The sequence below is a fragment of the Eufriesea mexicana genome, unplaced genomic scaffold, assembly GCF_001483705.2.
Source record: "Eufriesea mexicana isolate 0111107269 unplaced genomic scaffold, ASM148370v2 scaffold10344, whole genome shotgun sequence".
Taxonomy (NCBI): Eukaryota; Metazoa; Arthropoda; class Insecta; order Hymenoptera; family Apidae; genus Eufriesea; species Eufriesea mexicana.
The window spans coordinates 344,533-370,201 of record NW_016918030.1 but is presented as its reverse complement, the minus strand read 5'-3'; the positions used below and the strand labels follow the sequence as shown (position 1 = coordinate 370,201).

At 34.1% G+C, this 25,669-nt stretch overlaps 3 protein-coding genes and 1 long non-coding RNA gene across 4 annotated transcripts; 2 read left to right on the top strand and 2 right to left on the bottom strand.

Moving 5' to 3' along the window:
- Positions 1 to 888: 888 nt before the first annotated feature.
- LOC108553387 (zinc carboxypeptidase) lies at positions 889 to 5,096 on the top strand. The gene is made up of 5 exons (XM_017908254.1): positions 889 to 1,905; positions 2,697 to 3,002; positions 3,650 to 3,737; positions 4,145 to 4,432; positions 4,848 to 5,096. Exons 1-5 carry the CDS (start codon positions 1,510 to 1,512, stop codon positions 5,060 to 5,062), a joined length of 1,293 nt encoding a protein of 430 aa, XP_017763743.1. The 5' UTR covers positions 889 to 1,509; the 3' UTR covers positions 5,063 to 5,096.
- Positions 3,684 to 6,001, bottom strand: LOC108553392 (uncharacterized). Its single transcript, XR_001890628.1, has 3 exons — positions 5,752 to 6,001; positions 4,102 to 4,201; positions 3,684 to 3,745 (listed from the first exon to the last, which is right to left on the bottom strand). It is a non-coding gene; the product is annotated as an uncharacterized LOC108553392 (long non-coding RNA).
- Positions 6,002 to 6,092: 91 nt separating this feature from the next.
- Positions 6,093 to 8,973, top strand: LOC108553388 (zinc carboxypeptidase). The gene is made up of 7 exons (XM_017908257.1): positions 6,093 to 6,170; positions 6,471 to 6,624; positions 6,821 to 7,363; positions 7,682 to 7,769; positions 7,853 to 8,055; positions 8,422 to 8,506; positions 8,695 to 8,973. The coding sequence occupies exons 2-7, from the start codon at positions 6,478 to 6,480 to the stop codon at positions 8,886 to 8,888; spliced, it is 1,260 nt and encodes a 419-aa protein (XP_017763746.1). The 5' UTR covers positions 6,093 to 6,170; positions 6,471 to 6,477; the 3' UTR covers positions 8,889 to 8,973.
- Positions 8,974 to 9,346: 373 nt separating this feature from the next.
- On the bottom strand, positions 9,347 to 13,310 carry LOC108553394 (4-coumarate--CoA ligase 1). The gene is made up of 8 exons (XM_017908261.1): positions 13,177 to 13,310; positions 12,950 to 13,078; positions 11,520 to 11,727; positions 10,764 to 11,242; positions 10,380 to 10,557; positions 10,086 to 10,307; positions 9,746 to 9,975; positions 9,347 to 9,617 (listed from the first exon to the last, which is right to left on the bottom strand). The coding sequence occupies exons 1-8, from the start codon at positions 13,204 to 13,206 to the stop codon at positions 9,456 to 9,458; spliced, it is 1,638 nt and encodes a 545-aa protein (XP_017763750.1). The 5' UTR covers positions 13,207 to 13,310; the 3' UTR covers positions 9,347 to 9,455.
- Between the last annotated feature and the right edge of the window lie 12,359 nt (positions 13,311 to 25,669).

Genomic DNA, 25,669 nt, shown 5'->3' with positions numbered 1-25,669 from the left:
TGACCAAGGAACGAAGGACGATGCTAAATAGTGTTCATTGTCCCATTTTATACGCTTGCAATATGTAAAACAATACAAGAGCCGACAAGAACTACGCTTTTTTTCACTCTTTCATTATTGTGGCAATTAATAGACGCGAATTACCTTATCTGATTTCATCGACTTGTCAAGTGATGTTCCGGAGGCAATCATGGGTCGTTGCACTTGCAACTTTAAAAAGAACGTATAAATTTATCGTAATCATGCGTACTTATGAAACGAAAGATATAGGGAATAACTTTTTATACATTCTATGTAAAAATTCATACATAAATTAGCATCAAGGCTTTAAACCTACTTTTATCATATTCGTATTAGATATCCGTGAAACAAATACTGATAATAGCTTTTTACACTTTATGTACAAAAATCGACACAGTAATAACAGTTATTACAAATAACTACTGCAGTTTCCAAACCTGAAAGAATGAAATAAGTCAATAAAAATATGAAGTAACGATGATTAATTTAATAATATTTAGTATTTAAATAAATCGAATAATAAATTCATTCGACTTCTTAAATTTATTTCTTGGTGAATTAAAAATATTGAATGAATTATAATCATTTAATTATTATCATTGAGGAAATTTACTCCCCCTTATTACGTCTGTATTACAAAGAAAAGCCATCGTTAATCAAGAGAATTTTAATAATTAATTAAATTCCAATTTTATATCAATCTTATGCAAATGAATCCAAGTAACAAGTTTAGGCATTTGAAGAAACATTTCAAGATCTCTTGTTTCAGCTACTTACAGAGTATTTTCTTTGACTGGATGTCGACAACCTCGGTTTATCGATATTTTCAAACGGTACCTTCGAGGTCTTCGACCATCGGTAGGCCTCTACTTGTGTGCAACCTCAAGAACTCCCATAGCCCATCCTGCATGCAAATGTGTCGCCCGTATTTTTCTTCTTTTTCTTTTTTTATTTACACTTATCTCACGTACAGGATATTTTTACCTCCTACGGCTGCGTCGCGTCGTATATAAAGTCGCGGGAGGATTCGCTTCGAACGCGCACAACTGCGTTGCATCTTGGAACCGCGAGGTCGATTTTAGTCGAAAAGAAAACCGGTGAACGATCAGTTTCCGTTCAAAGCCGTCGAGTGAAAGCGGAACTTTCTCACTCGAAGATCGATCGTATCGGAAAATTGTATCAGTATCGCGATAGTTAATTTGGAAATTAAAACATTCTTCAAATTACTTGGAACTTGTGTGCATTCAAAAAAAGAATTATTACAGTGGTCACGGATGGACAAAAGATAGTGAGAGTTATTGAAAATTGGTAATTGGAAATTGTAGTTTAGGAAAGGATAGAATTTGAGAAGAAATTAGAAATTGTGAGAAACCGAGGGTAAAAATTGAATATTTTTAAAAAGAGGGTATGGATAATCCTTAGGGGTAGTCTTTAAGATTGCACGATTTTTCTACCACTTGTTGCAACGTTTGATAAGTTCTGTCTTCAATGGTTGCCAAAATGAAATCGAATTCCATGATGAATGCTGTTCTTCTGCATCTTCTTCTTCTTCTTCTTCTTGAAAGCGTTTGTGCCACTGAGAAGATGCGATACGATGGATACCAGTTGTACAAAATATTCGTGCCGGATAACAGTAAGTTTGAGCTGTTGACTAATATGCAGAACACCGATGGTTATCATTTCTGGCTACCACCGAAGATCAACGATTCCGCGAACATAATGATTTCACCTACGAAGATCCAGGAATTTATGGAGACTGTTAATGCGACGAAACTTGAACCAGAATTGATGATGGACGATGTGCAGAAGTATATCGACGATGAGAATCCCCGTCGTAACTTAAGGGGTGACTTCGATTGGCTGGGTTATCATCGCCTGAGCTCTGTAAGACACATTTTAAAAAGACAGTTTAAAGCCTCAATTAATAAGTCACTTCCAATCAATGATTTTTCCATTTTTTCTTAGTTTAATTCCATCATTGTTAATTCATTCATAATAGAAATATATTAATAGTAGAATAACATATTAGCATAAGACTGTGCTATTATCTAAGTAGGAACAATCAATTCTGTATAATAAATATATAAAGAAATGCTGAAATTATAATACAATGATAGAAATTAAATTTTGCCGTACAATACTATAGTTTCACCATTCCATTTCATTATTGTATCAAATTGATATATTCTAATATCTAGTTATAGTGATATTAATAATAATATTCTTGAAAATAATACCAATCATTCTATTGCATTAGCGTATTGTCATATTACTCAACTCACATATTTGTCCATCATGTCAATGGAATTATTTCGAAATAAATGTAAATAGTTATTAATAAATATATATAAACAAAACTTACATCGTAATTAAATGTGCCAATGATTATAAAAGTGGTTTAAGTCATGTGTGTTCCATGTTAAAATATGTAAAGTTTCGTGCTTTATGTATATTATAAATTAAAAACCCGATATAATGCTTCGATTTTCCACTATTTTGTCAAGAACAGTTTTATGTTATCGTAATGCAAGTAACTGCAACACAAAATGAATGATAAAATTGGTTCCTTTGACTTTTTGACTTAGATCACTTTCATATTTGCCGGCACAAACATCAAGCTAATGCTTTTAACTTTCTTCTGAAGAATGCATTGTCGATCAAAAAACTTTTTTCAGATCTATCGTTGGCTGGATTCTCTCATCTCTCAGCATCCTAAACTCGTGTCGTCGATAACTGGAGGACGCAGTTTCGAAGGAAGAAGTATCAGAGGAGTGAAGCTCTCCTACAAACAAGGAAATCCTGGTATATTTATCGAAGGCGGAATACATGCCAGGGAATGGATATCACCAGCTGTTGTCACGTACATCCTGAACGAACTGATACTCAGTGACGATCCTCGTGTTAGATACATGGCGGAGTCATACGACTGGTACTTTTTCCCTGTATTCAATCCGGATGGTTACGAGTACACCCATACTACGGTAAGAGATAATTAATAGCTTCTGCGTCGTATAAATATCAAATGTGACGTAACAATTCGATATTAAATAATATTCGAGCACTCCAAAATGTCCAAAAATATCCGGAATATGTATAAAATTGAAAAATCTAGTTTGAATTTATCTCGATAATCATTATTCATTAATCGACCTATCAAGGTTGTTAAACGGAGAAAGATTTAATATAGAAATCAATTGCAGAAATTGAATTCAATCTGGAATAATATCTATTGTTATCAAACATAATTATGTCGATCGCCTATTTTTACGTTAAATTTAGGTTTCGATCACGTGAATGTGATTACTCAATCCCCAATCAAAACAATCTATTTTATACACGGAGAGATAAAGAATCTATACACAAAAGATTTCGAATGAAATCGCTGTTAAAACTTCACTTCTATAGATAACGTCGTTGAATTTCACCTTTTAGTTACTTTATCCTGTTATCTCTCATTATCTATAATTAGCTATAGATGTCCAATCAGTTGCAATTTTTTATTTATTTTTTCTACTGATTAGTACACGCTTGCACGACCAACTGCTGAATATCAATAAGACGTGATAATTGTGTCACCGAACTGATAAAACGAAAGGTGCAAATTACTTACGTTGTTTTACCTGTTTAGAATCGTCTTTGGCGGAAAACTAGAAGACCTAGTGGAAGAGGCTGCTATGGGTCTGATCCGAACAGAAACTGGAATTTCCACTGGGCAGGTGATGATCTAATAAAAATAAAAGAGATGTTGCATGCTTGCTTGGTTTATCGGTTAACTATGTAATTAATATATACTTTGAAGTGTAATTTTTAGTCTGCGTATATCTACTGATAAATTACAAATCAATTTAGATATTAGAACTAATTGTTAAAGACTCGAGACTCACCATTCGTGAAAGGGACGTAATCAATTAGATAATTGTCAGCGATTTCATTTTTTATAGCTTGAATTTTTGTATTATACTAGATAAAGAATTAATGAAATTTTGTTATTTGTTCCAGATAATTTGTATTATATCTTCACGATATTACGATTTTTTCTTTTATTTTTAATTTCTGTAGTTAATGACAATTTATATTTACCAATGAAAGATGCCACTTTAAGTTATTCCTGTTGACATTTCAGAGGGTGGTACCAGTCGAAATCCATGTAGCGAGATATATCCTGGTAACAAGCCTTTCTCTGAAACAGAAACCAGTACCATGTCACAGTACATCGACAGTATCCACGACAAAATATTTTCCTATGTAGCATTTCACAGTTACAGTCAATTGTTGCTCATTCCTTATGGCCATTCGAACCAGAGGGTCGACAACTATGACGACTTATTCCAAATAGGGAACCACTCTATAAACGTTCTGTCGAAGAGATACGGAACGCGATACAAAGTTGGAAATATCGTAGACATTATATGTGAGTACATTATTCGATGTTTTAAAATTAAAATATCAAATATTAAAATATCATCGTAAACTACGATTTGTTAACGCTAGTATTAGCAAAGTAATCGAGGTAACCAACTTCAGGCTTTTTACTTTTGCAATTACTGAAAGCGTGTAATTGCACTTGATAAAACTAATCTTAACTTTTCTTCAGATAGTGACATAATTGTAGATACTTTTCCATTTTCATTACATAATTTTAATTACTATTATCGTCATTGTAGGTGTATATTTAGACGTATATGTATGTACATATTGCAAGTTCTAACGTTAATCTGCTTACGAAAGAAATTAGAAGTGAACAAGGGATGAAATAACGAGTACAAGTTTCCAGATTCTCTTTGTTTCTATTGAAAATCAGTTTCTTATCATCTTGATCGTTTTAGATGTTGCATCTGGAGGATCTATGGACTGGGTACGAGGAACTTACAATATTCCAGTGACATTTACCTACGAGCTTCGAGACAAGGGAAGATACGGCTTCATTCTGCCAGCAAGCCAGATTATACCAACTGCGGAAGAAACTTTGGATTCCTTGGTTGCCATGTTCACGGAAGCTGCAAAACTTGGCTATGGTTCATCAAAAACTAGCACTATATAGGATTTAGTTCCCAAGTTTTCATATTATTTAATAAAATCACCATAAATGTCCTTCTTATACAAACATGTTACTTCGTAAAATGACAAACTTCTGTCTGATATAATCATTGTCTAGTATTGACGTATATACAACAGTTAGTTTAATCCTGAATTACATGTAAAAATTTATAAAGAACACAGTATGTTTAAAAACAATGCAATTTTTTTACTTAATAAGATAATAATTATTTAATAAGATAATAAAAGCAATATTCTCTTTTTATTGTATTTTTAATCTTCTTTTCTTACTTTCGCTGAATTTGGTATTTTGTAACGAGAAAAGTTGCTAAAAACTGTGGGGTCTAAATTAAAAAACAAGTAGACACTATTATAGGAACAAGTTGATTACAAACATGGTGCGTCAAATTTTTCTTGAGGTTCTGTTACCTGAATTTTCGATACTAGTTTTAAAATATCGTATAGCCATCATTGCGTTCGTTGATCCACTTCGCACGTTTAGAGTATTCATATAATTCACGATCGCTCATGATAATACCTTTGTCGAGACACAGCTAATTCTGTTCATTGTAATTTTCACGCTATTCGCTAATCTATGCAGCCAGTCAAAGCTACCATTTGCAAGCGTTATGTAAATTCAAAACTGCGACTATTACGTTCTACAGAAAATGGTCAGTGAAAATGGAAACTCACCATTGTGTTCCAAATTAATTTTTTCCAGGTCGATACTTGTCGATCGCCGAATAACTTTGTTGTTAAAATTCCAGTGAATTAATTAACTCTGTTTAATGACAAAAGGAACCGAGTGTTATGGAAATATCGTAGAGCGATGGAGTCTTGACGTGTAACGGAATTAAACATTGTTGGCAACTGATTGTGAAATTTTAACGACATCTCGAGTAGGTTGGTGTAAGAGTGTGCAGATAAAGACGGTCACTTGAAATAAATCCGATAAGCTGAAATCAGATCCAATAAGCTCTCTCTTTAATTGATTAACGATACGGCTTTTGAATAACTATCTTACAGAAATTATCGTTGGTGCCGTGTGCAGGTGAAACGTTTAAATAAGACGGAAGTTTCAGTAACGCAAACTTCTCTCGTGATCATACAGGGTAAGAACAACCATTCTCCACTTTTGCCTCTACCATTTAAACGTGTTGTTGAATATAATTCTGATTGCAATAAATTCGACATGCTACGTTTATTGAATTCGTTATTTAAATTTGAAGAATTTTTAAAATTGTATACTTAGAGCTAAGAAAATATTAAATCCTTTATATTTACAATTGGACATGAATTTAAATATCTCTACTGCAATAAATTTCCGATTTCTCAAGTATTAAAGCTTTGTCGGTCTTGGTGTATATTTGTTGCACTTGAAATAGGAACGAAAATAATTAAAATTTTTTTAGAAGCATCATGTGGAAGTTCATCTTCGTTACTTTGGTCGCTTTGGCGACTGCCCAGAAGGTGGTGGTGTACGACAACTACAAAGTGTTTCGCGTCCAACCTAAGACAGAAGAACAATTTCAGATTATAAGCAGCTTGGAAGATGTTTCTGACGGGGTAAGTGCACATACTTTGTATTTAATTCACGTTCGCAGAGTCAGAATTACACGAAACGTATACGAAATCAATCGATAATAAGATAAACTTTAAATTACTCAAACTCGACTAAAAAATGAACTACAATATTCATAAATTAATAATAGTAACAATGATAAGTATAATATTCCAATATAATATATTTTCAAATTTTTAGTTCTCTTTCTGGAAAGAGCCATATGCCGTTCATAGTTTCGCAGACGTGATGGTCGCTCCACACAAGATACCAGATTTCCATGAGATTATGTCGAAATTCGACATTACCTACGATGTCTATGTCGATGACGTTCAATCCTTAATTGGCACCAAAGCACCAGAAATTCAACTACTGGAATTCAGCTCAACCAGCAGTCCTAATGAGTTCAATTTCAGCACCTATCACAACCTCGATGAGATCTACAATTACCTGGACAGCTTGGCAAAAGCTAACCCTGGCAAAGTTCAAGTACTCGTAGGTGGCAAAACCTACGAAGGTCGTCAGATCAAAGGTGTGAAACTATCCTTTGGTAAGAACAAACCTGGTATCTTCTTAGAAAGTGGAATCCACGCCAGAGAATGGGTCACTTCGGCTACCGTTCTTTACATCTTGAACGAGCTGGTCTATAGCACGAAAGCTGATGTCAGAGCACTCGCTGAGTCTCACGACTGGTACATCTTCCCTGTCTTCAACCCTGATGGATTCGTATACACCCACACGACGGTGAGTAAAAGTTTGACAAAATTTAGTAGACGAAATAGCGAAGGAAACAGTAAAGTATAATAGAAAAATCCTAATAAGCTGAGTGAGACTGAGAAATGACTAAAAATTTTCAATTTTTAACATTCTAGTAAATAGTAAACCATTTTTTAAATTATTTTATTAAATTTGACTATTTAAAGTACTGAAGTTTTTAAGTACCTTAAGATATTAAAAAATAGAGAGGATTCGTTTCACATTTTGAAAGAAAGGTATCGTGGTAATGTTTTATAACGAAGAATACTAGATTCATAAGACTCACGTGTAATATTTATATTTCAGAACCGTTTATGGAGAAAGACCCGCAAACCATACGGTCTCTTTTGTTACGGAACTGACCCTAACAGGAACTGGGGATACAAATGGATGGGTAAGTGCCTAATCTGATGCACGAATACCTTATTGAACGGTACCTTATGTAACTTGTTAAACGAATTTTATTCTATCTTTCAGAGGGCGGTGCCAGCAATAACCCATGCTCTGAAACGTACGCTGGAAGCTCTGCATTCTCCGATGTAGAAACAAAATCTTTGTCCGAATTCATTAAGTCGATTTCTGACAAATTCTCCTCCTACGTTGCTTTCCACAGCTACTCTCAACTTCTGATGTTCCCTTACGGCCACACTAAAGAGCACTTGGAAAACTATGATGACTCTGTAAGTAGAAACTTCATAAAAATTTGTCGTATCGAGAGACTCGATATTTCGATCCCTCCTAAAGATTTTTTGGCATACACAAGTTTATATCTTACGAAATAAAAATAGTGCGGTAACCTCGTTGATTTTAAAACAATTAGACATAAATTTTTATCTTACAGACGTAAATCAATTTTATAAATACGACCCTCAATTTTATCAAGTGTATCATATCTTAAACAGTGATCAAACCTCGTGTTGTCGATAACAACAGTGACTGGTCGTCTACTTGTTCGTTCTTGATATATCGAACCTATTTATCGGTTAATTAATTAATTAATCGAATGTACATGAATACAGAGGAATAATTAAACCGTGCATTTTCAGCTTGAAATCGGCAAGAAGACAATCGATGCTCTCTCAGTACGGTATCACACTCAATACCAAACTGGAAATATCGCTGAAACCATTTGTAAGTATACATTTCGCACGTTTAAATGCAGTAGAGCAATATTAATCGCGGAGTAGTATATTATAAAAGTTGGAATCCTAGAAGTCGAAAAAATATAATAATTAAATCGATAAGCTCTTCTAATTGAACAGATTGGATGATAAAGATCGCTATCTTGATTTATTTTTATATTTTGCTTTCACTTTTAGATGTCGCAACTGGAAGCTCAATGGACTGGGTAAAGGGAACTTTCCACAAACCCATCACTTACACTTACGAATTACGAGACACTGGTCGTTACGGTTTCCTGCTGCCAGCTAATCAAATTGTTCCCACCGCTCTTGAAACTCTGGACTCCTTGGTCGCCATGTTCAAGGCAGCTAAAGCTAAAGGATACAAATAAACGCGATTATGTTAATAAGCATACGAATTAAAATAGGACTAAAACGTCGCACTTTCGTCGATGTATACAATAAACCGAAACAATAAATTTCATCAATTATTTTTATATGATATTTATATCGTTGTTCTTACATTTTTCTCTTATTTTTTCACCCTTTACACTCGAAGGTTCTTTTTCTGTTGTGAAATCGATGGTATTTCTGATTCATTATAAAACAATTTTAGTTTAATATGTAACTTATCGTTAGATTATTTAAAACTTAACATAATTAAAGATCTTTACAATTTTCATAGACGATAACTAAGAGTTGTTTCTCCAGTGCATAAGGTAGAACTCATAATACTTATGTACAATACTGTCTTCTGTTTCTTAATTACAATACTACTTATTAATACACAATGACGTAGAACGAATATGAAGTTTATACCATAATCTTTCTTTCGTCGTTAGGTCGCAAATAAAATACACAATTAATACTATTCAATTAACAATACTTATGAGTTTATAGAAGAATTTAAATACTCTTATTTGTACCAGTGTCGGTTATCATACAGGATTTATGGTAATTTAATTAACAGCGAGAGATTTCGCCATCGCTCTCAACTCTTTCCTTGAAATTTTCCCCGAATGAGTGTGTGGCAGACTTGGTAGAAATTTTACTCCGCCACGCAATTTGTAGTGATCCATCAGGTTACCAGCTACAATCTTGATCAGTTCCTCTGCGGAAACCTATAAATTAAATGATATATCCATATATTATATTATTTTATCATTCTTTTATAACGCCCTTTCAGTTTAAGATGTTTTATGAATTTCATAAAATCTTTTTTATCATACCAGCGTTTATTTTCACGTACCTCTTTATTAGGTACCTTGCTGACAAAAGCAACCGGATGTTCGTCATCTGTACGATGAGGTATACCAACCACTGCCACTTCTAAAACAGCAGGATGAGTTTGCAAAAGGTTCTCGATTATATTTGGCGTTGTCTGATGTCCCCTGTACTTAATAATTTCCTTTAGCCTGTCTACGATGAAAAATTCTTCTTTCTCATTGTAATATCCTAAATCACCTGTATGTAACCATCCTGGAAACAGAACATTAATTTACTCCCTCTTTCTCTGTATTTGCTTAAAATATTACTTATTTTGAGTTACTTATAAACTTTTCCAAAGCATGATGGGTGACTGTACTTACCATCTTTGTCGATAATCTTTTTGGTTTCCTCAGGATTCTTGTAATATCCCGTCATCATCGTCCAAGATTTCACGCAAAGTTCGCCATTTTGGTTCGGACCCAATGCCATTCCAGACTCAGTGTCTATGACTTTTATTTCGCAATTTGTGCACACCACGCCACAAGAGCCACTCGTGGTGTCTGGTAATTGTGCAGTGACCAAACCACCAAGCTCTGTCATACCTGAAGAACAAATTTTTAAGTTTTGTATCGAAACATTCGTTGACTGTTTTATTTTTGTTTCTTTCAACTTACCGTAAGCTTGCACTATTAACGAGTGCGGCAAGTGTTTCTTTAATAAATCCTGGGATTCTTGTTTCAGTGTAGCACCACCAGTGAAGAGAACAGTCAAGCTGGATAGATCGTAATCGTGCAAACGATCAAACCGAACGAATCGATTCGCCATGCTAGTACTCAGCATCAACCAAGTGACCTTAAAACCGGTGAACGATAGATTGAAACAAATAAAAGGCGAATATTTATAAGGTTTGAAGTACACTAATTGACCCCAATAGATAATTTATACAATCGAGACTTTTATGCTCAATCGCTGCAGATAACGTTATTATTTATTTCCCTCGTATATGGAGTAGTAATGCCGAAAGATCGTCGAAAATCACTTGATGATCTAAGAAATACCTTAAATTTATCGATAATTTCACAGGCGATCGTCTCGTCGAAGTCCGGGGCAATGATCCTTTTGGTACCAGAAGCTATGCTTCTAAGAGTAAGCATCGATCCACTGATCCAATACAAAGTGCTGAACCACATCGGTACCTGTTTGTTCAGATCCAAATTCTCGGTCAATGCCAGCATGTTCATTATCACCTCGTGCGAAAGTTGCGTGCCTTTAGGCAAACCCGTGGTTCCAGAAGAGCAAAGGATAAAGCCCGTGTCACGGCGATCATTGATTTCTTTGCATCGAAAATTCACCACGGCCGACTTAGAATGGCCCTTCAATGTCTCGGAAAAGGGTATCGTACCGGGATAATCCCCGAATGACACCATTTCTGTCTGACATAGCTCTATCTTCGCCGCCTCCAGCACGATTCCCACCGATTTCTCATTCGCGAAAATCACTTTTGGCTTCGACAATGTCAGAAAATGGCGCGCGAGTTCTACGGAGTCGTAACAATTAGTCAATCATTGCGCAACCGTGTAATTTAGTTCGTATATGAGTTAAATGATGCGTAGTACATGTATGTTATTACGTAAAAACGTGAATCGTGTGTCATTTATAATCGTTGTCGCGTGTCTGTTTTATTTCTTTCTTATTTTTGTCGTATTTTTTTAGTAATTGCTTTTCAACGAGCAGACACGATGTCGATAATGAGATGTTATGATTCAAATAACGATGTTGACGATGTATGGTGTACTTATGTTCGGAGAACTTACGGACATTCATATCGTAGTCCCAGGGATTGACAATGGCGCCCATATAAAGGGCCGCGAGACAAGGAACCACACAATCGCGGTGATTATGCGAGGAGACCGCGACGATATCGCCTTTTCCAACTCCGTGCTTCTGCAGCCATAACGCACATTTCACTGAACGATCTATGATGTCTGCGTAGGTGTCCTCGATTCCCGTCATCGCGTCAACCTGAAAAATTCGATCGAGTAACGGTGTCAGTGTCATTGTTACCTTTATATGTAGAACTTGCATTTTGTATCTGAATGTGATTTCTAATTTTTTTCTTCATGTTCGTACTTAGATATAGTATAGTACAGAAGTATATTAAAATACGAATACATTTTGATCGAGAGACAAAATGAGTGTTTGTTTCCTTTGTGAATTTTTCTGCATTCTTTGCCTTCTGAGATCTTTAACTTTTTAATTTTTTAACTTTGTAATTTTGAAGATTTGCAAATGATGACTTTTGCCAATAAGTAAATATAGGACTTTTAGGTTTAAATGAGATTTTTCATATCTTTTTCCTTTTTTTCTAGTTTAATGCTAAGTGTAATAATATAAGAATATAATATTATAATATTAACATAATAAAAATTCTTTGGCTACGCTACTCGTACGTGAACTCCAGTGTAGAAGTACTTCTGCAGATGAAAGCGGAGGTCATTGTTACGATATCTTTTCTGCAAGTTTCTACTGGCATCTGGTATTTACATTCTATACTACAAAAATGACAAAGAATGTTAACACTGAGCAAGGTATAACGTAACTTCTGAACTCGTTTACTTGACTCCATTGTTTGATATAGATAACGGGTCCCAGCGTCAGTCGATATAAAGTACTAGGAAAAAATTGAAACTAATCTATACCAACATCAATTGTTTTGTGCTACTTGTCACATTATTTCTTAGAGTATCATTAAACTTGTGGATTGTAAATGAAAAGGGTCGAGTCTGAGGAATAATTCTGTTTAGACACTATTTCAGTTACACAATACTAGAACGACTACTATACAGAACAAATACTATGCAATACTAGAATGTAAATATAAAATTAAACACTCTGTTGTTTCTATGCACATTGCTTTTCTCTCTGTGCACTACTCATGCATTCGAGCTATACTTTCACACTCATGCCCTCTTTGGCCCTAAGTTCATTCTTCTTTCTCCCTACCGCTTCTCGATCCCCACTGCCAACTCACTCACTATCTCTCTTTACTCTCATTACTCTCTTTACTTCTCTGTATCACTCTCATGTCTAACCTCACAAATATTGCCATTAGAATCACCATTAAAATTCTGAGTAGCATTTAATTTCGCGGATGACACCAACAACTGAGCCACAGCTTACTCCACCTTCTTTAATCATAATCAATGGAAAAACATGATTTCCATAGTAAAAAATCCCGACATACCTGTGCAACAAGATTCAAATTCTTCTTCATTTTGTCAAACAAAAAGGTTCCTATGTTTGTATATTGACTTTCGCATGATAGCACTTTTCCTTTCAACACGTTGTTTTCGGTGTGAAACGCCGGTTCAGTCTGGTAACAATAATATAATAATAGTATCGCGATATCGATATCTTCTGTATTGCAAAGAGAAATCGGGAACAATGAAGAACGTTGACTAAATAACTTACGTTGTTGCTTTTCGAGTTATTGACGACCATGCTGACAATTCTCAAAAACACATAAGAAGGATTTTTCCGATTGAAATCGAGCAGTCGTTCCTCGAGTTTATGAAACACGGGAGCGTAAGGAATGTTCTTGACGATGACTGTTGAGCGACTGGTTCGTAAATTGTTAGATGAACGCCTTTTTCCTCTTGTGTAATATCTATACACCCCGCACACATTGATCACTGTAATTCGTGTATACCCATAATTATGCCAATAGTACCCTCTAATGAATCCATTTCCTAACGATTATAATGACTTGTATCTTGGAAACAATTCAAATCAAAGTCCTTGTCTGTCTTCGATTATGTGATTCATACTTTCTGTCGTTCCTGGTATTCCTTGTATAATATAATTTTATACTATTCATATGTGTTATTATAACAAAGATGTACAGAAGTTTATAGACAGAATCGAAGATTTTTTTTCTTTCTTCTCTTAATAACTTTTATAACATATTTCTTGTATTTACAATCACCGAAATTTTTGAATTTATTATGATTCTAACATTTCTTAAATATTTTTGCTATTTGTTTAATATCGGCATTTTGGAGGGGGGTAGGGGGATTCTACCTAATTTTTTAATATCTTCTAGGTTTAGAAGGATTTTTACCATTTTTACGTTTTTGAATCTTTGATTTTCTGTAATATGGCATATTTGCGAGTATACCTTGTCGCAAATATAATACTGTGTTATTCAAATATTGTACAAGAGTTTACGTAATTAAGAAACGTAACATGTTCTTCGTTCATTTCCACGGTGACGCAAATTCATTGATTTTTAATGATACAATGAATAGTATTTATCACATAGTAAACATAATTTATACATATTCTACGACTACAATTACATGATTAAATTATTATCTCATTGTAGAAATACCTTATTATCTTTCAGAATCCGATTCAAAAAATTTGCACGAAACTCCTTATCGTTCGTAAAAATACTACTTGAGATAATTAAAGAACGATACACGTATTTATAGAATTCTTAATCTATCGCTCTATAAAATATTCGGTGCATCAAATATTTAATCGTACAAAAATCTACTATTCAATCAACTATATTATATTCGTTCAAACGATGTTTCAGTTTACAAAGTAGGTAAGAAATTTGCGTCAACATCTTTGTTACATCATTACAAAATTGTCTGGTACTATGCAATTGCAAAATACTCGTTATGCAACCTTCGGATAAGTTCGCATATTTTATATCTTCTAGATACCTTTGATTTGATATTAATTGGAGGTTAATTAATTACTCGAGGAAATCATAAATGCTTAATATTTAATATAACTTATGTAAATATAAAATTATAAAAATATACAGTATCGTACAATTAACTATTTTCCATGTGAAAATATACGATATTACACTCATAAACATATAAATGAGAGTATGCATTAGGTTTAAAGATATGACTGTCAGATTTTTTTCCGACTACAGTTGTTATTAACGATCTGTTCCGCCTTTGTACAGTAAGTGGGATCAACACCGTGACGTAAATACAACATAAACACCGTGTAAGAATGTATGTGGGAATGAAATATAAGGACAACACTGAAGGAATGTTAAGTGTGTTTAGGCTTGGAAAGAAAGTGACTGCGTGCAAGAGGATCGAATGTAAGGGATGTTTATGACAGAGCCGAATGCGATAAACGAGTGAAAGTCTATGAATGCGCCTGATTGTTTAGGATACGTGACCAATTGAGAAAGAGAACGTGGGTATAGATGAGGACAGAATGAATGGTTTAAATAAGGGTACAAGGGCGCGGGCAAGACAGTTCCTTCGGGAGAGTCGGTTTAGAGAGTTCCTTGAGGAGAGTTTACGAGAGAGTTAGTTTAGCCAGTTTAGAGAGATTTTCCGTTAGAGAATATTCGGCCAGTCCGTTCTGACTATTAGATCATTAGAGCCCCCTTTACAACCGTGAATTATGAAAAAATGATTTTTGCATCATCATAGTATTGCACAGTCATTACAAGGCAAGGTAGATTTTATTTGTTCCAGTCAAATTACATGAGTCGGGACTATATAAAGAAGTAAAATCTTCATTTCGTTTGCTTAGAGCAAGATACCATTTCTTTTCGTAGCCTGAATGCCTTCGTAGCTTCCAGCTTCTTTCGCAACGCGTCTATTTCCGGTGATGAAACAATTTGAGATGGTTGTTGTGACTTCGAGGATAAGATAGCACTTCTGAAAACAAGCTAACTATTATTACATCTCTTATTCCGAAAAATTAATTATCCATTTATTTATTTACTCAATTTTCTTGTATTTAATCTATATAAAATAATCAAAAAACAAGACCACGTTCTTCTCTTAGATATTTTCTATTAATCTAATATGAACAGTATTTACGAAAACGATCACTTCATTATATCTAATTTTTTTATCTCTTGTAGACATGTATTTACAGAATTAAAAGAAGAAAATCAATCTCTTTATCCCTCATTTTTCACATCTCTTCCACTTTTATCCTTTTTGTCTTGCTCTTTTTTTCTTTTTTATCTGACTTGTTTACAGTAATTACAATTAACAATACGCAAGGATTTCGTAACACCAACTTGGTTGCTTTATATTCCTCGAGTGCTCTTCTTGTATCCCTGATTAAATTCTTTTGTCTCTCGCGTTCCCGATGAATATGAGATTTTCTACTTTTAATGTCCTCATCTAATCTCATCTTCATCCAGAACAGCCGCTCTTTCAACTGGGAAATCGAACGACAAATCGTGGTAAATCTTATATAATTAATTTATCTAATATTGTTAGATTAATTTATTCGATTAAATATTTATTGTTCGATGGAAACGATGTACACCTCCATCAAAGACATTTCGCAAAGGAGACCCAAGCCACTGGATTCGGTTGGATCGAAATCCTTGAAGGGTAATGCTCGCAAGGATTGAATCGTCTTGATCTCTTGGATCAATTTAATCTTCCTCTGAATTTCTTCTTCTCTCTGTTTTGCCAATTGAGCTTTCAACTGACGCGATTCTTCAGAGACTTCTGCGGCTGTTGATTCGAAAACTCTTATTCGATTAATTCTTTTAAATAAGTTTAGAAGTATTATTGAAGAATATTTTTAACAATTTTTACCCTTTTGCTTCTTCTCGTCAATCATGGCGTTGAAAGCTTCGCGAGAAGCTTGCTCTATTTCGCGGCACTTTTCAACAACTTCTGCCATTTCCTTGTTGTGATTTTCTCTCCATTTTTCCAGCTTCTCGTAGAGTTCTTGTTTCTGTAAAGACAAAATTGATGGTAAAAATAATTATTCGAGTCTTTTAATCACTTTTTGTCGTGTCTACAGAAGAGCATGATGATTAGTGGAAAATTTTATTTTTAACATCGAAATTTCCTTATAACTTTCCATTGTGTTTCATAAAAAAACAGTAAGGATAACAGTATGGAAAACAATAAGTGGCGAGTATATGTCAGATAAAGCATCATTAGTACCTCCTTTCGTACGTTTTCTGCGTGCACTTTAACATCATTCAGCAGTGATTGTTTCGCAATAAACGCATGTTCTCGGGTTAACAAAGCTAACAGATGTTTCTCTTGTATCTTCAACAACTCCTCCTCCCTTTGTTGCTGTCGTTTCTCTTCCTCGAATTTTAGGATCGAGGTTGGATCTAGACCGCCTTCGCTTAGTTTTTTCAATCTATAATTGTTAAAATCAATAAATTAACAAAAGTAACAATAATTATAAACGATTAAAGAAAGAAGCATAAATTTAACAATTATTTAAAAAAGAAATGATTTAAAGAATGATTTAACAAGGAATTACAATTAAACATTTTTTTAAAAAAGAAGTAAAATTAAAATTCATTTAGAAACAAAAAATTTTCAGAATATTAGAATATTTTTGAATTATTGTAGAATTACTTCTAACAATTTCGTTACAAAGAAACTTCTTCGCATAATTACTTTTTTATTTCCTTTTCTTCGATACTAATCACGCGGGCGCATTCTCTTAAAGTCGAAGCCACATTCTGCTTTATTTCGACCGGCTGCAATAAACAAATGTTACTGTAACTCGTAATCGATCATTTCTCAAATATGACAAGAATTTTGATAAAATTATAGGAAATGACGAAGATAAGATAAACGCGATTATCATGATATTATTTCGTCATCACTCTGTAGACCTTAAAGGTGGGAGCTGATTTTCTCACGAAGGTTGTCTTTGACTTGTCTTGCTCCACCGATTTATCCATGTGTTTGCGATGCTGAAAACAGCTTGGAGCGTTCTTGTCGGCGTCCTTCAATAAATTCATGGCGTTTATCTTATTAGCAGCTCGTAACGACTCCAATTTCGACTCTGTCAACGGTTTAACGTAGTTCGTCTTCGGGATTTCGTGCGTGAACTTCATCGCCGACAGATCCTATCCGGGATATGAATCTTCAAAAAAGGAAACCTTCAAGGTTTGTTAAATCAACGGCTTTAACGTACGTGAAATTATACGATCTAAACGACGAAACGTCGTATTTCTTAGCTAAACTAATTATAAGTAGAATTTATCAAAAATTTAACAAAAGTAGAACTGCATCTTAGGCCAATTTAAAGGAATATTAAACTCCTTCAAGGTCGTTTGATGGATCAATCCAGATTGCTAGATCATTTCATGGTCATTGAAGACAGTGACAAATTAACAAATTAATCAATATCTCAGCTACTTTATGAACTTTTATATCTTATAAGAAATTTCTCTAAATCGCATGTAATTTGAAACGGTTTCGTGATCCGATACATAAATATGAATAACCTCTTCATATAAAATTTTAAAAAATAAATTCCCACCTACCCTTTAAGGTAAAAATGAATCTTCCTACGTATTTACCCTACGTGCAGTACTTCATTTTAGGGAAAAATACACGGGAAACAAAAATATTTTGACATACATATACACATTATGAAAATTTATCCCTATAGAAATGCAAATGCAATTATAGTTTATAAAAAATGCATAAATTATCAAATTTATTATTAGCAATAAATTATTCGCAATATAAATTTACAATAAAAGTGAAAAAATTGATAAATTACGGAATATTACTTGAACTTGAAACGTGCTTATTTTAAAATATACGTATAATTTACAAAAATTTTATAAATTATTACACTTATTGTTAGTAACAAATTAATATTGTTAATAACAAATTGTATGCTTCATAAATTTACAATAAAAATGGAAAAATGAATAAATTACTGGTTATTACTAGAATTTAAAGTGTATTTGTGTTAAAATATATCTATAATTACGAAAAAAGTTTATAAATATTTACACCTATTGTTAATAATAAATTAATATTGTTAATAACAAATTGCTCGCAACGTATATTTATAGTAAAAGTGAAAAAATTGATAAATTATTGATTATAAGAGCAGAAAATTAATAATTAATAAAATCGACGAAGTTCAAAAATTTCCAATTGGGGTGGGGAGCTTGGCCGATCGGAGACTATATAAGGAGCGACGCGCGGATGTTTGAGTCATTTGTCGGTTCGATTTCGGAAGTGTAACATCTAATTATCATAGTGCGTGAGGGGTGGGAGTCCGAAGTGAGGTTGGGGCTAGCCACCCCACCCTCATCCCACCCCATTAAACCATCTACTAACCTTTTTTCTTATTTTCAGGTATTAATAATTTATTTTTGTTTTCAGGTGTTATTTTATTTTTTTTCCAGATTTTAATAATTTATTATTTTTTCAAATTTTTTTTGGTTTTCATTTATTTTTATTTGACATTCGAATATTTCGTATAATATTCGAATGTCTCATCGTTGGGTTGTTTATGTTTCATCGTTGGGTTCTTCATGTCTAATTGTTAGGTTTTTCATTTCTCATCGTTGGATTGTTTATTCGAATTGGTTGATCATTGTGGTTTATATTTGTTTCACTTTTATGTTTATATGCTTATATACATATATTATGTTTTACTAATCTATAACTAACTTGTTCTTTTTTAGCTTTTCAGGTTTATCAAGACATCGTCGGACAACGCGATATGCATACATTAGATCTAAGTAGATCTAAGTAAATCTAAGTATAAGATAGATATCTAGACTAAGATTCATGTGCGCGCTATTCGTTCAAAGGTGAGCCAACTAACATGGAGCGAAATATATCAATTCTCTTACCCTCTCGTTTACCAAATAGAACATAATTGTTCTCGCGATAATCGCGATCGTTCGTAAATACCGACTAGCCTACGCGACGTGGTCTCGTGTACTGGATAAGTACATGCTTCGTAAGTCATCCTCACGACTCGTCTCCGTCACTCATTTCCAGTCACTGTCAATCTCGTCATGCATCGGGTTCCAGGGTGACCCCCTCGAATCGGTGCGTCTTCTGACCTCGACCGGGCGGTCCGCTGCCTAAGTCGTACGCGACTTGGGCTCGGGCACATGCTGGCTGACGGACTAGTACCATCTACGGTTAGACCACAGGGATGATTAAGTTCTACCCCGTGTGGCTGGGATGCGAAGTGTCTGTCTTGGCCGGCAACCGCCCAGCTGGGCCCTCCTGTTGACACTAGAAGTTTCATTGGTTCAGGGACTATCCTTGGTCCACGTGTAAGTCTTGGCGAGTGCGACAGTGACTGGAATTGAGCTAGGCCCGATCGGGAGGGTGCCGAGGTATGAAGTTATCTCTGTACACGGGAGTACATCGCCTAGGCTAGTCGGTCTTTCGAATAATCGCGAACTCGTTCGGGCGCGTCGCGATTTTCTATTTGCTCGCGTGTTTGATATTTCATTCCCTATTTTTATGGGAACTTGCACATACCTTAGCGTTGCGACAGTAGAGTTTCAGTATACCGAACCGAAACCCCCTTTGTAAGACACGAAATATAATAAAGTGTCAGTAGAGTCATTTTAACTTAATTCGCTCCAAGTTAGATTAGAGTACCTTTGATACAGGTAGCACCAACAGGCTGCGCCACTAGGGCGCATGTCGGGTCTCGATGCGTAGCCACCTCCACGTGGTGAGACCTGGTAATTGGTATCATTTTCCTAAAAATAATTTTTGGGAAACGATACCAAGCTAAGAGCTTACGCACCAAAGTTGAAATATTAGTTATAAGGTAGTGATAAGTTAGTTATAAGTCAGTCATAAATTAGTTATAAAATAATCATTAATTAGATATAAGTTAATCATAGTTTATATATAAGTTAATAATAAGTTTAAGACATTTTAATCATTTTTAGGCCCAAAATTCTGTCAGCATGAGAGCTCTTTTAATGTAATGTTTGCCTAACAAAAAATCGCAAAATTGGCAGAAGATTTTATGTTAACTCTGCGAAATTTCTAGGCCAAGATTTCTTGAAATTCTGTTACAGTGAGCCTCCCTTTAATATCATAATCGTTTAATAAACGAGTTTCGTTCACAATTCGATGGTAATTAACTTGTTATTAATAATTAATTGATGTTATAAATGATTTGGTAAAAACGACCGTCGTGACTTTTCGCTGAAATATTTAATAGAGAACGAAGGTAAAAATAAAATGAGTAGAAAAATAATATGAGAATATTTTCAAGGATATTGTTTTTATAATATGTGCAGGCAAGTTATAAGTTATCTGCATAAATGATAGCAATTAATGTCGAGCAACGCCGAGCATAATTGTTCGTTAAAATATTTAATTGCGGTAAAAACTAGAAATAAAATAAGATCAAAAGTAGTATGAGAAGATGCGCAGGAAATTTGTTCGTATAATGAGTATATAAACGTCATCTCGAACTCGTTAGTTTCATACGCCTGTCGCCATATTAGTATTAATTTTTATTTATCCGCATTTGCAATATTTTTCTGGACTCCCAATTCATATTGGAGCTTATAGTTATTTGAGTTTTTTGAAATGAAAAATGTTAGTATTGCGGAAGTAGAGTACTGAAATTTAATGTACCGATGTAGCTTTTGTTTTATGTTAGATAGGAGTATCTGTGGTACAGAAGACACAGAACGTACAAAGCAAACATAATTTTATATATAAATATGTAAATATAATAGACCCTCTTATGTGTATTCTACATTATACTTTTTAAATACATCATAACGTAATAACCCAATTGTATAGAAATTGTATGCAGTGTTGTTTAAAATACTTACATTTGGAAACATAAAAATTTTATTATAAGAAAAATATATTAATCATAACAAAACGATAATTTCTATTTCTTTCTCTATCCTATTAATAACCGTAAAAAAGAGTATCTATTAATAAAAAGAGTACCCTATTAATAACTGAAACTATTGAATGGTCCAAATTTGTTAAAGAATGTAAAAAACTGTATGATGATGTTAAGAGAATAAAGAGATAAGAGGAGAATGTGTTAAACTTATTTATGTCGTTTTATTGTTTTGTTTCTCCCGCCCAACGCGTCACGTGGTTTTCGGTTCTGCGACTTCGATCAGCGCCATCTATCATTCGGTCTCAAAAATCGAGAAAGTGATAGGAATATAGAATAGGTAAGGAGGTCGTCGATCAGCTGGTCACGTGGTAGACAAGGACAGAGAGGGGATAGAAAAGGATAAAATGGTTCCGGCAGTGAAAAATTATTAATTACTCAATATCCGTGATTAATTTATGAACTTTTATAATTGCATCGTAAAGCCAGACCCTTCACGAACTTTCACATATATTTTTCGATATAAATTTGTCTCTAATTAATTAATTATTAATAATTATTCTACGAAATGTTTGAATTATTGATGAGAATTGTAGAAGACGCCATTGGTTTTTCATTAATTACTACCCTTTACGCAATTAATTTATGATACTTTATGCACTCATTATAAAGACAATGTTCTTGCGAATCTTCCTGTATAACTTTTGTTCACATTTTGATTCTAGTTTCGCTTAGTATTAAATACTTTCACGGAAGATCGTGATGGTCGTCGTTACGAAATCATAGACGCCATAAAACAAAAATTAATAACTAATAATTTAGAGTTAAATTCTTTACGAATATTATATAAGAATGTAGCCTGAAGTTCCAGCTTTGCAATGAAATTATAAAAGTTCATAAATTGATTACAAAAATTGAGTAATTAATAATTTTTCACTGTCGGAACCCTTCTATCCTTTTCTATCCCCTCTCTGTCCTTATCTGTCACGTGACCAGCAGATCGACGACCTCCTCGCCTATTCTATATTCCTATCACTTTCCTGATTTTTGAACCCAAATCATAGATGGCGCTGATCGTTCGAACTTATATCCTTGTCTATCTTATTGAAGAAATTAGTGCCGTATCAACAGATTGCATCAGAGGTGCATTGTATTTATTTATTAACAGAGTTCGTAATACGTATCATATTTTGGTGCGGTTTAAGATATGTTTTCACGTGATATTAAAACTCGCGGCATTTGTTATAATTATGTTACAGTTATTAGTTATTATTATAGTAAGTAGCTGCATTATTCTCAGTGCTCTGACTATGCCTAGCTACGGCATTGTCAAGAATGGCGAAGCTGTAGCGGGTGAAAAATGGCGGTAAAACCTCGTATACACGTTACCGTTGAATCTTTCTTTGATCTAATCGAAGTGAAAATTGTTACGACAATTCTGTTTTGTTGTTTCGCCTTTAGAAAAGAGTACAGAATATCATACTGTGTAGCAGATTCGTGTCAAATGAACTTTTCGTAAATATGTAAGAATATTGTATATAAGGTACTCTCGGCGGCATATTTTTAAATTTTGTCGACCTATTATAATCATTCAGAAACACAAATAATTATAATTATGGACACTGATAAACTTGAGATACTCTCATCTAACTTTTTAGTTAAGAATTAACTTCCTAACTTTCTTATTTTTTATTTGATATTTCATTTTAGTAAAAAATCGTGTGTTTGTAGAAAAACTCATATTTTTCGAAAATTAAAGGTGGTAGAGCAATTTCGATTACGAATTCGTATTCAGAGAAGTAAACCCTATCATAATTACCAAGCATATTATAGATTAAAATTCGTGTTGGACAGTGGCATTGTCGATCCAAAGCAATAAGGTACGTTTAATAATTTATTTCGCAGACAACCCGAGACCAATTCCGTTTGGTAAAAAATATTTATAATTATAATTACTTACTTCAGGTGTATTCGGAGGTACTTTCAAACGCCTGCTGGGTCGATTCAAGACATTCATAAACATGGGAGTCGTCAATTCCTTCTTAGGAATCTTCATTCTTCTCGAGTACTCCTTCAAATGCTCTTGGAGCTTCTATTATAATATAGTTATTCGAAAATCGTAGTTCACTATTCGTTATATTTAAAAATGGCCGATTTGAAGCAACAGAAATAACAAAATTGGACCTTTAGGCACGGTGTGGCTTCCAAAATTGGCAGTACGAGTTTCTGCTCGACAAAGTCCTCATCGAATATCAAGCAACCCTTCTCGTGGAAAATATTTAAAGTCTCTTCTTGAAGGAGGTACGCAACGAGAGACATCGTCTTCCTTATTTTAAAGTGAACGAAGCAGTCGATCGAATCTTCGAAGAATAAACTCGATACTCTGTATGATAAGACGTACACCAACACTGCAAGATCGAATCCTTGAAACAGGTCGATCAAACAATGTGATCGGTGATGACAAAACGCTATCAACTTACCCATTGTTTGATGTAATTCGTTGTAATTACGACAGTTCTGCTTGTCCAGGTAGTCTTTACTTATCGATTCCAGAAAAACCAGATAACGAACGAGATTCATGAACAAGTCGATAATTATATTTTGTAACGGGATTGACAAACCCTTGAAAAGCCCAAAGTATATTAGCAAAGTTGTTAGGTGAAAGCTTGCAATAACGAAATGTGTAATTTAACCTCGATTTCTTCGAGATTGCTAAAACGTTCTTTAACTGGGTTGAATCTGTATTTGCATTTCTCTTTTGGCCTCTCCTTGATGAATAGAAGAATGCAGAACTCATCCGGACTAAATTCGTGTTTGAACGCCATGTATACGTCCAAAATTTCCATCAACGGGATTAAGATATTTAATTGAAAGACATTTGTTTTTATCAACTGAAAACGACATTTCCGATCTACGAAAAATCCAAAATGTGAAGTTAAATTGAATTAAAATTGTACCTCTTCCTCCGTGCAATTCATGGTTGAAACATCGAGATGATTTATTTTCTCAATTTAATAAATTGCCAACTCTTTAGTCTTGAAATTTCGATTATACGATTGTAGGACTCTCGAATTCATTATCAAACATCGAAGCAATGTTTTGTACAACTTCAACACGTAAAGTTACGCTACTGACGAGTTCAGAATATTCAGAATGCTCCAAAGAATAATGGCATATCATTTTTAAATGAAGTTTCGTCCCAATTGTTACCCCTAGAATTAATATTTTTCTTATCAAAATAATTTAGTAATTTTCACAGACAATTGGTTTCAGAAATTTAGAAACCTAAATAGCCCAACCACCAACGAATTCAGAATATTCGAAATTTTCCAAAGAATAATAGTAAACCATCTTCGACCCAGATTTCAAATAGAGCATCGCCACCAGAATCGCTACTTTTCTTGTAAAAATAACCCAGTAATCTTCGCAACCGTTTGTTCCAGAAACAAATAAAGAAACCCACGCGACCAATCGACATTCAGTAGAGACAGTGAAATTCAAACGGTTTTATTTGCCAACTAATCCATTAATCGACCAACGCAGTGGTACATCAACAGACAACACGTTTCGTTACGCACGTTTATTGACTCTCATTCATCAACCGCCCTCCAACGAAACGCCAATTCACTTTACACCTCTAAAATCCGAAAAAGGAAAAGAAAAAGGCAAACAAAAATAAAAAAAAATACACAGAGAGAAAGGAAGCTGTGACACCTGTAAACGATGTCTGCGAGTATGTATAATAAACTATCCCTGAGGAAGAATTTGTACTCCATGGCAGCACAATTTACGTTTGCGCTTCGCCATTCGATCGTCGACGAAATGGCTTAAACGATTAATACTATTACGGTACAATGCGTCCAAGGAATGGTCCCGGACAGTGTCCAAAAAACGGACATCAGACGCAAGTTACTGTAAAATCAACCTTCCAATAAATTTGCTGCAAGATATTATTTTTCAACGATGATGCTCGGTATCTTTAATTTTCACAAAGAACACTACTACTTTCTCGCTAATATTCCACTATACCTAAATATGGTAGCATGATGAATGCGTGCTTTCTATCTCAGCCTCCACTTTCCTTAACCATTTATGAGCATTTGACCATTTTTTCCTTTTCTCTAAATACACGCGTGACGATTAAAAATAGGCTAATATTTTCAACTGAACGCGAAATGAAATCGTGTTGGTGAGCTTACTTCTTCGGTGTACTAGATGATCTATTTCTGAAAACAGGTATCGAAGTGTTACATTATATCTCAACTTGATTTTTCGCATGTTTTTTCCATTGTTTTCTCTTTTTTTTTTTTTTTTTTTTTTTTTTTTT